Here is a 20,163-nt window from a genome sequence, read left to right as displayed (position 1 = left end):
ATGAGACTGTTATCTCCAATTAACCACCAGAAAACTGGACGTGGCACTGTGGCTCAATGTGGTAGAGCACTGGCCTTGAGCTGAAGAGCTCAGGGATAGTGCTCAGGCCCCGAGTAAGCCCCACAACTGACCAAAAAAAAAAAAAAAAAAAAAAAAGAATCTCTTCTTGTGAATGACTTAAGTAAAACCTAAGCCTACTGAAAACAAAAACCTAATTGTAAATCATGAATATTATATAATTTCCTTTTCTGTAAGAAATAGGTCCTAAGAAAATTATTCATAAATAGAAAATTGCCACAAGTTTAAACTTTGGTCTGTGCAGTGTCAATTAATTCATATGTCAAACATAGGTCAATTATTTTAATACCAGCAACAGAAAAAAATCTATTGGATACAAAATTTTTTGGTCTTTGTAACAGGAATAATATTTTTTTCTTCCTTTAAAATAAGCTTATTACAGATTTTCTTATATAGCTCACTTATACACCAAAAAAAACAACACAAAATCCACAAAGGATCAGCTTAAATAGAAAACACATTTTTCTTCCTAACATTGCCTAAAGCAATAACACAGGTCAGAACATGACATGTGTGTGTGTATATGTGTGTACACATGAATGCACATGTGCACTCATGTATTTATGAACAACTCATGTTACCTTCTTTTCTTGGAGGATTTTTGCTTTTGTAGAAATTAAATACAATCCGAGAACTAATTCTGCTAGATATATGTACCAAACACAAAAAATGTTTGATATTAGCTTGAAATCTTACAAACACTTAGCAATTGCAGAGTAATAATGAGCCAGGTATTGTGTCATGTGCTTATAGTCTCAGTTCTAAAGTTGGGGTTGGGAAGAAGAGATTGAAGGATGAAAGTTTGAGGCCAGCCTAGTCTAAAGTGAGTGAGAGCTTATCTCAAAAACAAGCCAGGTTGCCCATGTAATTGTAACCCCTCTGTACGGTATTTTCACAATATTAAAAAAAGAAAGCCAGGCATGGTGGTGCAAGCCTATAGTTCTAGTTATAAAAGAAATGAAAGTAGGAGAATTGAAGCTCAAGGATGATCCAGGAAGAAGTATGAGACTCTATCTGAAAAGTAAACTAAACCCAAAATAACTTGTTTACCTTAAATAATGAGATGCTTACTTAGTCAGCACAAAGCTCACGATCGCCAATACAATACAATGGCTGTCAGAAAAATAATTTAAAAAGTGTAAAACTTATTATCTAAAAGTTTTAAAACTTACTGTGCAATATTACCTTAAACTTTCTTCTATTTATGTATTCACATTAGGCTAGAATAAATATCAATATTTCACTATAAATATGATCTAAATGAAAAATTGTTGAAATTAAGACCTAAGCCTTTTGCTAAGCAGAAGCTCCTCACTTACTTTTATCCCTTAGCATACTAGACACAAAGAAAAGAAAAGAAAATTGAAAAAAAATATTTGAGCTGGGCACTCGTGGTTCATACCTGTAATCTTAGAGACTCAGGAGGCTAAGCACTGAAGATCATAGTTTGAAGTCAGCACAGGCAGGAAAGGCCATGAGAGTCTCATCTCCAACAAACTACTCAGAAAAATCTGTAAGTGTCACTGTGGCTCAACCGATAAAGCCAGAGTATTAGCCCTGAGCAAAAGAAACTGAAGGACTGTGCCCAAGCCCTGAGTTCAAGGCCCAGGACAGGCACTAAGCAATAGGGAAAAAAAAAATCTGAAGTTTATCATTCTTACTAATCACTTCCTTCTAGAAAATGTAAATATATATTTTCCTAAATTTGATCTCAAAATATTTTTGTACCATAGGAAGCTGGAAATACAACTTTATTAAACAACTAATAGGAATTGATTGGTAATCTATGCAACAGATTAATACCAAGAACTCAGCATACAACACCAACCCTACTAACTACACACATGGAGGTCACAATGTTATCAGGGAAGCAAGGTCGGCATAGCTCCAGTAATTAGTGAACAATGTAAGACTAAATGTTATATAAAACAAACTACAGGTAAGGTAGAAGTTCAGAAGAAAAGAGGCATTAATCATTGTGGGCCAAAATTACTAGAGGAACTGCAGAAGCTCACCTGTTAACTTTTGCACGGCCATAAATAGCCTTGGATCTTGTTATTATACCATTTGTGACTCAGTGGTTCTGGGACAAACCTGAGGCCATTCTAAGCAATTCTCAAGTGATGCACAAGTTCTTTAGCTGCACACCACACTTTGAACAGTGAAGATAAGATCAAAGGGAGGGTTTAAACACAAAAAGTAGCAGGCAAAGAGACACACCTATTGGTGCACTTAGAAGCCATGTGAACACTTAGAAAAAGTAGTTCCATGGTAAAATAAATACACCTACATTTTCCATGAGTTTCTTGCCAATGAGATGACAAGTCCCCAAATCCTGCTTTCTCTAACATTGTCACCTGGATTATTAATGCTACACTAGACCAAAAGAGTCCTTTTATATCCATGTGAAATACACTAATCATTTTTTTTTCCAGTAGACTGCAAGATAGGAAAAGCTCTGTTGAAATGAAAATTTTCTTATGTTGGGAACTGAATTAAAATGAGTAATGTTCATTTTCTAATAAGGGCTTTGCAATCTAGTTGACTTCTTTTCTATTTATTATTTTACAAATTGCTCCAAAAATTATTTAAAACTTTAATATGTTTTAAATTCTGGTATGTCATTCCTAAACAATCAAGGACATTTTCAACTCCAGCCACAATATCCTGGTTAAATAACCACTCTCTAAAGAACTATTCACATCTGGGACATTTCAGGCATTCCTAGACAAGCATTTAGCTTGGCTAACCTAAGTACTATTAAGAGTTGTAAAATTTTTTTAAGATTTTACTTTTACTTCAAAATAAAGAAATTTATAATTGTCTGAGGCAGTGTTTGAAAGTGTTTTTAGTTAAACTTATGGTGACAGAGTGAAAGATTGGATCCTGCTGCTTGAAGAAGAGTCAAGGACAAACTTTAAAATCAATCCATCTTCCTGGTATTCATAAAAGAAAAAAACACACACAGATGATTGTGAAATTCTATTATGGCCAGGGGAAAGAAAGTTATTAACCCTAGATGAGATATTTTGGGGTGGCTCGTGGTTTCCTACTTTTTTTTTCTCTTCCTACAAGGTTTCACATAAGCAGGAATGGAAACAGCTTTTTCAAATTGCCTTTATGAAACTCACAATCATTATTTCTGGATAGACATAGGCAGATGGGATTTTTGGTTCCGGAAATGATCAATGAGGAGGTTGAGCTCACTGCTAAGCAGTGCCTGCAAAAAGTTCAATATTCAGAAATCAGTCCTGTTCTAAAACTGGTAACCTACTCCACTCCAGTCTTCCTCGTGAACATCACAGGATAAACTACTGGGCTGAATTCTTGGCAGGTGCCCCTTTATGGTGAGGAGCTGCCTTTTCAAGCAACAAGATAATTTCTCGGCTCCAGTAACGTGCCCCAGGCTTTATCTTCAACATTTACACCTTGGCTTCATTTCTTAAGTCTAAAATCTACACTATAGGACTCTCTTAAGACTAGATCTAAGTTCAACAACTGAACTGAAACAAGACTGATCCAGTTGGAGGCCAGCAAGGGAAGTAAATAGGTTGGCATAGAAGGTAGAGAACTGAAGAAACAAAATAAAGGTTGAATTGGAATCCAGAAATATAAGCTACAAAAAAACTTCTTATTTCATATAAGAAATATAAATATAATACATAGGTCAGCTATAAATAGAAAAAGATTTCATATGCCAGCAGTGCAATTTGTGTAACATTCAAAAGTGTCACTAAAATAGTTTCACTTGACTCCATCTTGGTATTCTATTACATTCTATTTTGACATTTATGAAGTATTATTCCTATAATTTGTCATTAATTAAACCTTCCTAAGTCGTTCATAATTAGGTGTGGTGTTCTAAGTTCACAACAACCCTAGTGCCAAAGAGTGGCAAACAACATTTAAAAACAAAGTTTTATGTAGCTAACATTTCTCTACCTAAATTCAAGACTCTAACAACAACAAAACACCCAAGTGCTAGTTGTTCACATCTGTTATCCTAGCTACTCAGGAGTCTGAGATCTGAGGATCATAGTTCAAAGCCAGTTTGTGCAGAAAAGTCTGTCAGATTCTTTTGTTGTTGTTGTTCTGGTCGGTTGTGGAGCTTGAACTCTGGACCTGGGCGCTGTCCTTGAGCTCTTCAGCTCAAGGCTAGCACTGTACCACTTGAGCCACAACATCATTTCTGGGTTTCTGGTGGTTAATTGGAGATAAGAGTCTCACCGACGTTCCTGCCAGGGCTGGCTTTGAACCTTGATCCTCAGATCTCAGCCTCCTGAGTAGCTAGGATTACAGGCGTGAGCCACAAGCACCCAGCTATGTGAGACTCATCTTCAATTAACTACCAAGAAGCTGCAAGTGCAGATATGGCTCAAGTAGTAGAGTAGAAAAGCTAAGAGACAACCCAGGCTCCAAGTGTCAATACTGGCACAAAAAATTTTAAAAGAAGGAAAAGGAGAAGAAGGAAGAAGGAAGGAGAAGAAAGAAGAAGGAAGGAGGAGGAGGAGAAAGAGAGTCACACCTCTACTTCTGGACTTTTTTTTCTGATGAATTGGACATTTCAACATTTCTGTCTGCCTGGCATGGAACCATGATCCTCAAATCTTAGCCCCCTGAGTAGCTATGATTACAGGTGTGAACTACTGACACCCAACTTAGTTTTTAATTTTTTTAGTAAAAAGAATACAGACTTACTAATATTATCTAGCCCAAGGAAAGGAAGTATACTCAAAGCATATAATGAAGCAGAAAAGTCAAGGGCTGGCATTACCACAGAGCCATCTGCAGACACTGTAACTGAATGGTTGGTTGCTTGGGTTTCAAGGCACTCAGCATCAACACATGTTGATTCCAATGGTCTGTAATCTATCTGCCTAATTCTACTTCTTCCTGTTTGGGATTCAGCATGCTCATCATTGTTTCTAGCCCTTCCTGGTTTTGCACACACGGCAAATTCTTAGTTCCTATCTTCAAGGGAGAAGAGGATTTGGCTCCTAAAGTCAAGTGCCCACATCCAATCCAATCATTTCTTCCTGTGCAAGATCACCCATCTGTACTCCATTACTAGACAGCATAAAGCAGTTATTCTGTTGACATTTAGGATGGATACTAGTAAGACTTTTGGAAAAAAAAAATTCTCTCCCAGTTCTGTACCTTGTGGGAGTTGGAACTCTGTAAACAAAATGCAAATATGATCATATATTTTGTTGTGGTGTTTGCTTGACACAGCCATTCATCCAGTAGCCAATACCATTGTAATATCAGGAGGCCATGGCTTGAAGAGAAGATCCTTAGTCACACCCTATATCTAATTTTTGTGATTATCACCTCCAAGTTCATTAATTATTTATTTATGTAATATACATGTCTTAGTTGGGCTCATGAAAAAGTTTTTAGCCATATTTATCTCATGCTATTGTAAAACACAACCGAGAGGGGAAGGTTGACTCTGTATCCATTAATTTGTAGTGATATTTACATGCATAAACCATAGCACCTACAAAGAATTGCTTTGTTCCTCCTGAGGCATACCTGGTATTGCCTCAACAAATCCCCCAAGTCCACAAGATCGGAATGAAAGGAACGAGTGACTTCAGTTGCAAATTCAGTAAAGATCCGCTATTGTGTAGTGTCCCTTTCTCCTCACGTGACCTGGGCCGGGGCGGCGGAGGGGGGGGGCAGCGGGGGAGGGGGCGGCCACCCCCCGCCACTCCCACATGTCTATCTAACCCTAGTGACTCCAGACCCCCTCGGTAGTGCAGTCTGGTCCCAGGGGCGGAAGGGAGCCCGCCCAGGCCCCGCCTCTCCTCCGGATGCAGCCAATCAGCAGCAGGCTCTTGCGCGCGCGTCCTAACCGGCCAAGATGGCGGCGTCCGTTGGCGCCTAGTCCCGTCTGTACTGTTGCTACTTCATTTCTGCTGTTGCAAAAATATGATCCGAACGGCCGGTGGAGGGTGGACATCGGAAGGATGAGTCGGCGGCGGAAATATGGGGACAGCCCCTCCCTCAAGAACACGCCTCGCCCAACGGTGGCGGCTGAAGACGGCAGCTGGGTGGCCGAGCCCCGGCGGCGGCGCCTGCGATCGTCCCGGGGCTCGGGGCTCAGCCCGGCGGGAGCGGCGCCGCCCGGGTGTGCGGTGGCCGCCGCCGCCGCCGCCGCTCGCTGCGGCCCGGGCCAGGCCGAGGGTGAGGCGAGGGCCGCGGGTGCCCGGGCCCGGCGCGGCCGCCCCACAGCACGGCCGTGCCCCGCCGAGTCGGGGGGGGGGGCGGCGGGAGGGCGGGGCCTGCGCCACCCCGGGTCCCAGCGTGACCCCCTGCGGCCCCCACGGCCTCGGCGTGACCCCACGCCGCCCACCCCCCCCCCATCGTGAGCACGGCGGGGCCAGGCTTCCGCTCGTGGCTACCGGGGGATGAGTTGCGTGGGGGAGCGCGGGGGGGTTCGGGGCGGCGGACCCCCTCACCGGTGACCCCCCCCCTCACCGGTGACCCCACACCCGAAGGTGGCCTGGGGCTCCGTGGTTCCCGTTGGCTTCTCGTGCCCCGGCCTGCTGCGGAACGGGGCTGGGGTGAAGGTGAAGCTGGGACTTGTGTCTTCACGGTGTGGTCCCGCCCCGTCCCGAGAAACCGGAAGTGCCGGGGTGTCCCGTTCTCCGAGTGGGGACGCTTAGGGCCCTGTTCATCCTCCGGGGTGTGTGGTGGTCCACTTAAATGCAGTAAGAACAGAACTGGAGGGGGGGGGGGCAAGCCTTTGCCTAGCGTATGGCTCTGGTGACATGCCTTTAATCTACACCCATAAAGGGAACTTGGGTTTGCTCATGTACGTGTGTGTGTATACACCCACACAGACACACCTGCATATCCATGTGTATCTATACATTTAAAATGATTCTAGACAAAAACTAAAACAGGGAAAGGATCACGAATTCCTTTTGGAAGCAGTGTAGGTTGGATAGGGTTCGTGAAAGGGGGCTAAAAGATCTTTACAAGGACTGTTAAGATACATTGTATTTCTGAAATGTTACCCATAAGTGGTTAGGTTGTATCATACATTAATCGGGCTACCAAATTACATATGCTTTCTATTTACAGTGTTAAAGGTTAAGGCAGATTTTAAGGTAAAATAACTGTTGTTAATTTTCTTGAGGCGTAAACGTTGGCCTATAAGAGGTAATCTAATTTAAGCTCTTAGGTGACTAACGTTAGAGTATCATATAGTCATGTTTTAAAATGCAGTAATTGTTATTTTAATCATTTTATATAGAAAGATATGAAACGCCAGGGAGAGTGCTTAAAGTGGATATATTACCTTGTACCTTCAATTCTCCAACGGATCCAGATGGACAGAACGATATCTTTTGGGATCAGAATTCTCCATTGACAAAACAGTTAGGTAATTTGTTATCCATAGTTTTATGTGCATACATTTTTGATACCTGATTAAGATTTAACTGTAAGATTTCAGATGAGTATCTTCAGCAACTTTTATACAGAATACTTTTTGACTGCTATTTTATCTCTGATAATACATGCGATCAGTGCATAGTTATATGAGTGCCACTAATTAAAATCATTTTCTAAAAAGTGACATAATTTAAATTTGGGGGGGCTCTGGAATTTATAGAAATGTCTTTTGTTTCTTTAGGTAAAGGAAGAAGAAAACAGATTTACATCACAGATACTGATGAGATATCACATATTGTTAATCGTATTGCTCCTCAGGTAAATGTCACTAGGTTTATAGTTTATTTTAAAACAGTAAAAAAAGTTGTGTGAACTACTTGTCTGTTCATTTATATAAAAAATATGTTTTGCTTTGAATAATTCTCTTTCAAATACAGGACAACAAAGCTGACTTACCTTTTCTGTTTCTGAAGAGCATGTTTTGAGAAAAGGGACTTTATATAAAACTGGCACTTGCGTAATCCCTCCAATTGGTTCTAGAACCCCCATGGATTTTAAAACCTGAAGATACTGAAACACCCTATGTGAAACTATAGTTTTTGTATGTAACCTATGCATATCCTCCCATACTCTTTATTATTTTGCAGTTTTGGGAATCAAACCCAGGGTATCACACATGCTAAGTCAAGAGCTCTACCATTAAGCTGTATATCCTAGCCCTGCCCATATGCTTGAAGACAGCTTTATATTGCTTATACATGATGCAGCGTAAATAGTTACTATGTTGTACTGTTTAGAGAATACTAACCAGGAAAGTTTGTACATGTTGTGTGCAGATTTGAACGATTCTGAGTATTTTCAGTCTGTGGTAGGTTGAATCCTTGGATATGGAACATGCAGATACAGAGTATCAGATTCATGTATTTTCCTACGTTTTAGATTTTTTTTTTTACAGTAGTGATTTTTGATAGAGCTTAAAGCTTATTTTTGTCTTTAATGTTATACGTGTAAGCATTGTTAACATGGTATTTTTGTTATTAATAACAGTAACAATACTTTGGTCATGCTTTTGTTATTAGCGTGTACTTACTATGTATAGTACAACATTTCCTTATTGAAAATGCTCTTCTTAATATTCCCTAACTTACAGAATCACCAAGAAATGCATTAAATTGGTAAAAGTCCTAAATATAGACATCGTCTTCATAGCTTCTGTTGAGAGACTCTAGGCAAATCACTTAACTCTTAAACCTCAGTTCATTCAGCCATAAACTATTACCTTATTGTTTTCATTGTATTATTATATAGATTAAAAATATAATGTAAGATTAATTATGACAGTTTATTTGCTGTAATACAACCATCTTCAAAACATTTTTTTCATTTCATTTCTCATTTTTTATTTCATTTCTTGAATTTAAGATAGCAGTATGTTTGTCATTTAATACAAAGAAATCTAGTAACTAATATTTATCATATGAAGCCTGTTATTCTTACAAAGCATGAAACTGTGCTGAGCTTTTCTTTCTTTTTTTTTCTTTTTTCCTTATTTAGAAATACATTACATCTGAAATACATCTAAAAATACAGTACATCTGATTTTTGCTTAAGTGTCTTCTCTGAAGAAATTGTGGCGTTTTCCTTTACATGTTCTTAGGATAGTTAATATCTGGTGACCATAAACAGGATGGCACTGGTTATGAGAAATTACAATATCCAGTAGAGAAGACAGGAATGAAATGTTTCTTAGCTATAAAATATACAAGAATTACAACTTGCACAGCCAAAACAACTCTCTTGCTGCTAGCTTTACATCCCATTCTTGACATGTCATAAACATTCATTTTATGTACATTTCATTAGTTAAGTAGCATTTGTGATATACTACTTACTCCGTAAGTTAACAGTAGATCTTCATTAATTGTGGGTTTCATATGAAAGAAGCATAATAAAATGTGTTTGGGTAGGCCAACCTAAATAGTGATAAAAAAAAACAAAAAAAAACGTAGATAGTTAAGTAAATTGTTAGATCCTTTACCTACAAAGAATAGCTCACATGAAGAAATGGCAACAGTACCCAAGTCATGACTTCTATACAATTTTAAAAGGAAAAAAAATGAAATTAGTTGTTTGTAAATAGTACCTTCAGCTGAGCACTTTTGCATCATGTAAATCTTTGGCAGTAATACAGCTTTTATGTATTTGTTATTTGGTGGTACTGAGTTTGAACTCAGCCTCATACTTGCTAGGCATGCCTCTCTATTAGCCACTCTGTTACTCTGTTTCTACTTGCATTAGCTACCTTTTTTTTTTCTTTTTTTTTGTCAGTTGTGGGGCTCGAACTCTGGGCCTAGGCGCTGTCCCTGCGCTCTTCAGCTCAAGGCGAGGCGAGCACTCTACCTATTGAGCCAACAGCACCACTTCTGGTTCTCTAGTGGTTTATTGGAGATCAGAGTCTCACGGACTTTTCTGCCCAGGCTGGCTTTGAACCACCATCCTCAGATCTCAGCCTCCTGAGTAGCTACTGGCACCTGGTTATATTGGCTACCTTTCATATAGAGTCTTGGTTTTTCTTGAATTTTTGTCTGTTTTTAGTGCTCTTGTTGGCCAAGACCATGATCTTCCCATTTGTGCTTCCTGGGATAACAAGGTCTCACCACCACTCTTACCAATAATACTTTTCCTGTATCTGGGATGACAAGCCTAGGTCTTTGTGCTTAGACATTGCTTGAAATAGAGTCCTTTTTATTTATTTATTTATTTTGCCTGAGGTAGCTTTGAACATGAATTCTCTAGATCTTTGCCTCTTAAGTAGCTAGAATTATAGGCATGAGCCTGTAGTGCCCAGGCCTACAAGCTTTTTGGAAAGTTTGTCATGTTCTCACAATGACAAATATTTGTGTTGTTTATTTTTAGGTAAGTGCTATCTTTAAATCCGTATTCAGTTCCCCTTTCAAAGATGGGATTTAAAAAAAAAATCTGTACATCTATTTTAGATAGTCATTACCACTGCAGTAACAATTTTATGGATTGTTACTTTTTTTAGATGATATATATCTCTTTTCTCCCCACATAGTATACACTTCAGATGAATTGAAATAAATATGTTTAGATAGTTTAAACAGCACCTAGATTGTAGTTTGAAATCAATCTGTTATGTAGTTACTGATAAATTTAAATTAAAACACAAGCCATATACAAAAATACATAGGACTCGTGTCATAATTTAATTTTCTGAAATTGAATGGATTTAAAATTACTTAAAAGTGAAAAGACTCCATTCAATAGTTAATGTTTTCTTTAATTCCAGATTGTTGTTGAAACACAAAATACTGAGTCCAAAATAGAAATTACTGATTTTATTGAATATATTGAGAAACCAAAGTCAAGTATTTCCAGTGAAAATTAAGGAAACAGCTTGTTGATTCATAGAGGATTTTGAAGTAATCGAATTAATAGGGTTCTTTTCACCATCTAGTAGATAAATACAAAAAGGAATTTTCTTTGTGTCCAGCATAGTATTTTAGAGGTGTTCTTAAACTTTATTGTGGCAATTGAAGAAAGTAATTTTTCTTTAGTAAATTCCTCCATACACAAATAGTATTAAATACACATTTCATGAGTAATTTATTATTATTTTTTTTCTTGCAGTCCTGAAATTGAACTGTGGGTCTAGGCTCTACCCTTAGTTTCTTTTTGCTCAAGGCTAGTGCTTTACCACTTAACCCACAGAGCCACTTGTTTATTTCTGAGTAGTTTATTGGATGTAAGAGTCTCATGGACTTTCCTGCCCTGGCTGGCTTCTAACTATAATCCTCATATCTCAGCCTCCTGAGTACCTAGGATTATAGGTGTGAACCACTGGCACTGGGGTGAATAATTTAGTTTTAAAACCTTCATTTTGAATATTTTGTATTGCCTGAAACTTAAATGGCTTGCATAACCACTTATCAGTGTTTTTTAGTCTCTCATTGGTTTTGAGTATATTGACTAGCATCATCAGAATTTATTGCTTTAGAAAAATAATTCACAGTAGGTTTAATTTTCTTATTTTGCTTTTGAATCCTGGTGCTTTTTTCTTCTCTCTTGCAAAGGATGAAAAACCAATAACAGACTCCATGCTGGGTATGTGGATTGGTGAAACTGCTATTCCTTGTACTCCTTGTGTAGCAAAAGAAAAATCAAGAGGAAAAATCAGCTGCACAAAGTGAGTTTAGACCTTTCACTTTTTGTGAGTTTCACTAAAGCCAATAATTTAATAACAATGTTTTGATTTTGTGAATACATCAAAATAGTAAAATTTTCTTGGCTTTACCATGTGAACTTTTGGAGTTAGAATAATTGTGTTAAAATTTTGGGAGTTCTAACAGGATCAAAATATATTAAATAACAACTGAATATTTATAATTAGTCCTAGAGCATTTCTTAGTTACAATTTTTACATATTGTTTAATAGGTTAAGAACAAAAAATCGAGAAAAAGAACTTATGAAATTAGCCAAACAATTTGACAAAAATATGGAAGAGCTAGATGTGATTCAAGAGCAAAGCAAAAAGAATCATGATTTTATACAGCCAGCTTCTGAAATGGAGACATTATATAAACGTGAAGATCATATGAAGTCATTATGTGGTACAATTCCCAAAGCAGATAATGCTATAATAAAGAAAGCAGTAAATGAAAACATCAGGATACCTGTGGAAAATGATCAAAATAGCAGTCAGAAGCCATTTGACCAAAATGCTGAAGCAGCCTTAAATGCCATTTTTGATGGTTCTACTCAGAAATGTAGTGGGCAGTTGAGCCAAGATATGTCAGAGGCTCTTGTGAACAATAATATTACTTGTGGAAAGCAATGTGCTTCGAGAGAAGAAAAAATTACTAATGAAATGTTGGTCAAAGAAAAACTGCTAAATAAAATCCCAGTATCACTTATTTCTAAGGTAGATGTTCCCAAAATGACAAAATCATATGTGACTCCCTCTTCTGAGGATCCAAAAGTTTCTAATAAATACACTGGTGTGTATACTGCTAGTGATTTTGAGGATGATTGGGAAAGTTTACTGGGTAATGAACCTTGTGTTATGCAGAATGTTGAGATGCTTGAACTCTTCCCTTCTAAAACTGCCCAGGTTACCGATTCTAAGGGAACTTGTACTTTTATTAGTAAAAATGATAAAACTATGGCAAGAAGGAATATAAATCTGGATGCCAGATTAAAAGATTCAAAATTATTACAAAACCTTCCTTCAAAGACACATAACAGAGAACTAATAGAGTCTGGCAAAAATAGATTTTTACTAAATCCAAACAATCAAGACAAAATTCAAGATTGTGCAGTTGCATCTACTCTGAGCCAAGTAAAAGAACATGGAGCCACTAACTACTCTTCTAATGGACATGCTTCTGAAAAGAAGTCTGCTTTGAACACAAGATACCCTAGTGAACAGAAAAACATTTTTAATCATTCATTTAAAGAACCTATTGATTCTTTTGGCTCTGCAGCTTTGAATAATGAAACTAATATTAGTCACCCAAATCAGACTAACACATCATCAAAGCTGAGTTCTTTCTTTGATGATTGGAATGACCCATCTCTTACCAATGAGCTTATTAAAGCATGTCATCAGTTAGAAACTACCTGGGAAGCAGATGATGTGGATGATGATTTGTTATATCAAGCATGTGATGATATTGAAAGATTAAGTCAGCAACAAGAGATAATAAAGGACAACAAGATGTCAGAAAGTATTAAAATCAATAATAGTTCCAGACATGGTGCCAGAAACATGTCTGTTACATCTAAACCAGGCAATCATTTGGTGCCGTCAAAACATTTGGGCAGCATGTCAGTGCAAACCTCTTCAGTGAACAATTTGCAAATAAATAAATCAATGAAAATGGAGAAAAGGGAAATTTGTGTAAATTCTCCATATTTATTGAATGCCACAAATCTGACTAGGTGCTCTGAGAACTTAAAAAACAATTATGAGATCAATAATCTGTGTGGCTCTTGGAGTAACACTGGTATTCCAATACAAGTGGATAATTCCAAATCAGGTCATACCAATAGTTCAACTTGGAATGTGAGTTCAGATCATACAGGGACAGAAATTTCTACTAATAAAAAATGGAATACTAAGCAGCTATCTCATTGGACCATAACAGATGAAGCTTATAATGGCATTAACAAACCTGCAAGATCATCAAAGTTTACATTTACAAAGAAGAAAAACTCTCAGATTCCTTCTCAATTTAATCAAAATTGTATAGCACAAAGTATGTCTGCTACCAAAACTACACAGAGTTTGGAGAAAAGGAAAACTGTCAACTCATTACTTGGAGAGCCTGATTGGCAGCAGACGTTGGAACTTTCTGGAACTTTGAAACATTCTCCCAAAGGTATGTATGAATTAATTTTCTTTAGGATGTATCATCTCAGAGATGATTAAACCAGTTTTTCTTGTGTATTTCAATGTAAAAACTATTCTGTGTTGTTTATCTAGAATTCTTAAAGTGATTCTTGCTAAATAATTTGCCATAGTATGCAGTTAATGTCTTATGTTTTTCAAAACTTTCCAGCCTTTGCAATGAAGTGTTCTTTAAGTGTTTGTTGAATGATTTATGAGTTATTTCCTGGAAAATTATATATTAGATGTGTGTATTGAAGTGTTTGATTTTAATATTGTATGTGTTATCATTTTTAAAACTAATTTTTCTTAACTTCAAAAGGCTATATGAGGATACAATTGAATATGTTCATCTCAGTGTTGATCAGTCACCTTCCCATTATTCTCCATCCTGTTTCCCCTACCACGAGACTCATTTCATATTTCCTATTTCTTTTATCACACACACATACACATACACACACATATTGAGTATTCTTTCTATATTTGTCCCCTATTCCCTTTTTCACTCATCTAACCTCTGTTACTATCCCCATTTCAGCTTCTTGATAATTTATTTTGTTAAAATATCTGTTATTTAAAAACTTCAGGAATATTCAACCTACTTTCAGTGGATAGTCAAGCATAATTTTTAACAAAATGGAATTTCACTTTCATGCTAGTGTTAGGGCTTGAACTCAGGGCCTTGAGTTCTTGCTTAGCTTTTTTGCTCAAGGCTGGCACTTTACCACTTAAGTCATACCTTCACTTCCAACTTTTTGCTGATTAATCTGCGATAAGTATCTCAACTTGATCTGATGAGGCTGGCTTTGAACCTTAGATCTCAGCTTCTCTAGTAGCTAGAATTATAGGTATGAGCTACAAACTCCCAATAAAATTGACTTTTATCATAAAAAAAGTTTATCAAATAGTAACCAATCTATCAGGTTAGGGGATGTGGGTTGACCCTGAAGCGTTTTATCTGTATGTATGTATTTTATCTATATGGATGTATTTGGATTCTGTGATTCAGTACACAAACCAATATGGCAAATCTGGGTAAGAAAAAAACAAAAGTTATATCGCATGTTAAAAATGAGTATATTGACAACAAAATTAATACATGCTTTTATTTTGTTTAATTTTTAGAGGAAGAGGAGAAAAATAGAAAGTATTCTCCTGAAGAAATTCAGAGGAAAAGACAAGAAGCCCTGGGTCGGAGAATGGCCAAGTCACAGGCATCATCTGTAAACTGAGCTCCCACTTAATTTCTTTAATGAAATATTGATTGGAAGACTTTTGTTGATGACTATCTATGATAGGAAATACTTTATTTTTTTCTGGATTTCTCTATGAGAAATGTAATGCTGACTTTATAAAGTTTGGACTTTATTATTTAATAAATCAGTATTTACAATGAAAATGAAAGCTAAATTCCTTGGATATATACGTGAAAGCAATTATATGTAAGTTTTGGAAATTCAGACAAATTAACAATTATGTACTGAGATTATACAGAAGAGAGTTTTTAAAATATGATTTGCAAAGTATCATCAAAAAATAGATAATATGCTTAATTTTCTTTTTTTTTTAATTTAATTTTATTTGTGAACATACTGTAACAGAGGAGTTACAATTACATGGGCAGGATAATGCGTACATTTCTTACCAAGCATTGTTTACCCTTTGTTTACCCTTCACATCCCTTCCCAGCCTCCCCCCTCCCCCCCAATCCCAATCCTTCTCCTCCCCCCCCTCCCCTCCGCACCGACTTTGTAAAGCTCATTTTGGACATGACAACTTGTACTTCTCATTGTTGCAACAGGTCCACCTGTATCCTTAAACAACTGGTTTTTCCCCATCTCCTCCACAAGTTATACTGACATCAAATATGTGAAAGCAGGGGTTATACTGTGGGGGAGGGACATACAAAGCAACAAAGAGATAATCTTATAAATGCGTTAGAAACACATGCATGAAAGAAAAAAACATTAAAATACACATCTAAGGGTTCATTTTCCTGACATCACATTATCTGACCTTTTCCGCTTGACTCCTACATATATATGCTTAAGTTTCTGCTTTAATGTTTTTCCCCTATATAAAATCTCAACCAAATTAGGAAAGACTATTTTTATAGTTTTATTTTCAGTAACTGTTGCTATTATATTTGTACATTATTGAATTTTAAATTAATATTTTTCTAGTAAATTCTTGGTAAGAACTTAAGTTTATTAGTATGCAAATTTATATTTTCAATTTCTAGTCAGAAGATTAATTTCTAAAATGTAATACTGTTTTTGAAAACTGGGTTTAGAGAAAATACTGATGTAAAATACCTAGTTTAGAAAAGGAAGATAAAATATAAGATATCTAGTTGAGAAGTAGTAGATTAGCTATATAGTAGAATCATTAACATTTAGACTTAGCAAAAACTTCAGATATTATCTGAACCAATTTCTGAATTGTGTGGGTGAGAACACATTTTGATTTTTTTTCAAAGTAATAGCAGTTAAAGCTGTATTGTATTAGAATAATGTTTCTGAACACCTAGATAATTAAACCATTTGCTTCCACGTATTAATGCATAAAATATTTTGATGGAATATTAATTATTTTATAGAAGAATTATAAAACCACATTAATAGCTATTGAACATTTGCTCACTATTTCTTGCTTTATTTAAAGGATTAGTATTTCCAGGATTCAGCATGGGAGTCTCTTTAGTTTTTCTGTAACTGCAATTTTCCTTTTAATTAATTCTCTTCAAACCTTTTTCTTTCTTGCCTATTTAGAGGAGCCCATAATAGAAGTCTTAACTAGAGGGCATTAATAAGTATGCTGTATTCTTTCTAAATGGCTTAGAGAAGTATATGAAACACTATGGAATGGTGGTTCCCACTATTCAGATTATCTTAGACTATGATAATGAGATAGTCTTTGCCTGTTAGGCATGTGCATCATGAAAATTGTATTTTCATATACACAGTAGAAGAATAGATTTAGGTAACATTCTTTTTCTAAGAATGAATAATACAAAACTGAAATAATGCAGATAAGTTTTTATTTGGAAGAAAAATTGAAATGCCTATAACCTGTGTCTCCTAAAAGTAATCCTTGCTGCTTGGTATGTTAATTTATTCAGAATGGGATCATGATTATCATTTTTCCCAGGATCGTCATTATCATTTGTGGGATTCAAACACAAAGAAACACCAAATTTGTCCTTTCCTCAGAACTCATAAGTGATTTTATGTAGCTGTTACTTTCATTGTGTATCTATTTTTTTTTTCTTGTTGGATCTAGGGCTTGAACTTGGCCTCAGCCCTGTCCCTGAGCTCCTTTTGCTCAAGGCTATAGCACTGTACCATATGAGTTACCACTTGCAGCTTTTTCTGAGATTAATTGGAGATAAGAGTCTCATAAACTTTCCTGCCCCTGCTGGCTTCGAACCATGAGCCACCAGTGCCCAGCTCATTGTGGGCTTTTTTAAAGTTCATTGCCAAATAAGGGAAAAATTATAATTAGTGGACTTATGTAATATTGTTAAATATTTAATTTACAAGGCATAGTTTTAAGCATTCTAAACATATTGATATAGTTAATGCATTTACTTCTCAAAACAATAAAGCAGAAGTGGGAAACCTTTTTTTTCTTTTTTTTTTTTTTTTGCCAAAGCCATTTGGATACTTACAACATTTATACAAAATTATCATTACAGGCAGGCTGGCTACAGCAGCCAATGTAAACCTTACATAAGTGTTCCATAGCATAATGCATGCTATTTACAGCCCACAGGCCTGTGGGCTGGATGTTTCCCACCCCTGAATGAAATAATACTTTTAACCCTATCAAGTAGCTTTCTCTGAATCACACAATTGCAATTTTTTAAAATAAGTTTATTAATTCAGGAGTTTTTTTTTTAAAGTGGAGCACAAATCCAAGTATGAATACCTAAAGTGACTTGGATCTAAGATTTCTTAATAGTTTAAAAAGAAAAAAAAATCTTATTGATTTTGCAGTTAGCTATGTTCTCTTATAGCAAGATAGGCGTCTGTCAGAAGAAAGAAGAGTGAGTCCCATGGTAGGGCTTGTAAGAGTGGTCCTGGGTTTTGGAATGCTCTCTGTGGAGCTTTGAGAGGCTGGCCAGAGGTTCATGGATCAGCTAGATTCAACATAGTAGCTGTGACTCCAAAGCGGTGGGCAGTGATTGTGGTATGCAGCATCAGCTGGACATGCTGTCTGTGGTTGGTTGGTGTAGTGGCCATAGGTGAGGGCAGCCTTTATACCCTGGCAGGCTGTTGGCACCATAGGGTTTTGCTTTGTACTCTGATACTAATGCCTTTAATAACTAGTGAGTGAAGTAGTTCAAAGGGTCTAAGGAGTTAAGGGCCAAGGATTGCCTTGTTGGGGTGTACTCAAGTATGAAGGGAAAAAATACATTGTGATCCATTGAATATACTGTCATCTATGCACACAACTCAAAAGAATCTATAGGACTTAACTATTGTATAGGGAAGGATTCTTTGTGCAAAAAAATCTCACGAGTCTTAATTTTATATAACCATATGAGAACTCGATAAGTATGTGGTTGTTGATTTTAAGTTTCAGTTGGCTGAATAATGTACTTAACTGCTGATATATTAGTTCTGGATTTGATGAGTATTTTTTTTTCCTGTCGGTTGTGGGGCTTGAACTCTGGGCCTGGTGCTGTTCCTCAGCTCTTCAGCTCAAAGCTAGGGCTCTACCACTTGAGCCACAGCGCCACTTCCAGTTTTCTGGAGTCTCACAGACTTTAGTGCCCAAGATGGCTTTGAACTATAATCCTCAGATCTCAGCCTCCTGAGTAGCTAGGATTACAGATGTGAGCCACTGGTGTCTGGCTGAGTTTGACGAGTATTTCCAGAAAAGACTGTCATTTGAATTAGCAAGATCAGTCCCTATCTAATTTGATGGTATCATCCAATGAATTGATGGCCTTAACAATACTAAAAAAAGAGAAAAGGCAAATTCTTTCTTCTGTTAGAATGCCTTTCTCCCATCCTTAACCATCTACTACTCCAGATTCTCCGGACTTTGGGATCCAGGACTTGCATAAGCAGTGTTCGCATCCATTTTTTTCAATCCACATTTCTCATTTTCAATTCACATTCCTTTTTTTTTTTTGGAAGTAGGCATTAAACTCAGAGCCTTGGTTTTGCTAGGAAGGTTCTCAACCACTTGAGCCTCATCCCTAGTCCTGTTTAGTTATAATGCCTCAGAGCAGGGAAAGAGTAAAAGCTAAAGTAAAAGCTGAAGCCTTAGAATAAGAGCAACCAAGGATACAGTCTGATTCTAAGACTAAAGACCAGAAGCCCTCCCACCCCCTAAAAATTCACTGATCTGAGTCCACATTGTGGAGTCTGATCCATGGAATATAGCAACAGCCAAAAGATGTCCTACTCTCAAAGAGCTTGAACAAGCTGGTAGGTTTCTCATTTTTTGTTTCACCAGATCCCCAGTCTAATGGCTGATGCTGCTTATATTTCAAAGCAGGTCTTTCATTCTGACTCGTATGACAGTAGTCTGTGAAAATACCTTCAGACACACCCAGAAGTGTGCTTTGCCAATACCAATTTTCTAGATATTTTTTTCTGTGCAGTTGACAACCAAGATTGATCAGCATGTGCATTTTATAACAATTACAGTGTGAAGTACAAATTTTATATCTTGTGCAGTCCACCTGTTAACATGTGAACTACTAATGCAAATCACAAGGAATGACAAATAGTGTCATTTCTTTGAAAATTCATCAGTGATTGATTACTGTCTACCTATAATTCATTTTATACCCTGAAAGCAAACCTTTCATTTCTCCTAGTGAGAAATCTATATGGCAGATAATATATATGGGCAATTGAAATGAAATTAAACAATAAACAAAAGTACAATGAAATTCCAACATAATTTCTAACATTAGAAAACAAAATCAAAGCCAATATAAATGGGAGTGATTAGAAGAAAATGTTGGGAATGTTGTCACCTTTTGAAATTCAGCGGTCAAGTCTTATTAAGGAAAATTTATCAACCTGAGGGGGGAAAAGTGTTGGGAATTAAGAGAATGAAGTAACACTAGCTGAAGAGAACCAAAACCTTCACATCAGAGGATTTCTTGTCTATTTAATGACATTAAAAGCATAAAAGTTTAGGGCTTATGGATAAGGCTCAGTGGTAAAATACTTGCCTGAGGCCCTGGGTTTAATCCCTATTATTGCAAAAATGGGGGAGAAGATCAAAACTTAAATGTTTGAAC

At 36.8% G+C, this 20,163-nt stretch overlaps 1 protein-coding gene across 2 annotated transcripts; it reads left to right on the top strand.

Moving 5' to 3' along the window:
• Positions 1-5,845: 5,845 nt before the first annotated feature.
• Positions 5,846-17,466, top strand: Etaa1 (ETAA1 activator of ATR kinase). 2 transcript variants are annotated; one of them, XM_070004502.1, is made up of 6 exons: positions 5,846-6,267; positions 7,343-7,471; positions 7,724-7,800; positions 11,577-11,689; positions 11,939-13,884; positions 15,021-17,466. In XM_070004502.1, the coding sequence occupies exons 1-6, from the start codon at positions 5,895-5,897 to the stop codon at positions 15,125-15,127; spliced, it is 2,745 nt and encodes a 914-aa protein (XP_069860603.1). In that variant the 5' UTR covers positions 5,846-5,894; the 3' UTR covers positions 15,128-17,466. The 2 variants fall into 2 exon arrangements, with proteins under 2 accessions (XP_069860603.1, XP_069860604.1); XM_070004503.1 differs by lacking the exon at positions 5,846-6,267 and adding an exon at positions 6,561-6,794.
• The last annotated feature ends 2,697 nt before the right edge of the window (positions 17,467-20,163 follow it).

The sequence above is a fragment of the Dipodomys merriami genome, unplaced genomic scaffold, assembly GCF_024711535.1.
Source record: "Dipodomys merriami isolate MVZ:Mamm:240054 unplaced genomic scaffold, mDipMer1.0.p SCAF_63, whole genome shotgun sequence".
Taxonomy (NCBI): Eukaryota; Metazoa; Chordata; class Mammalia; order Rodentia; family Heteromyidae; genus Dipodomys; species Dipodomys merriami.
This window is presented reverse-complemented; position numbering and strand designations above follow the sequence as displayed.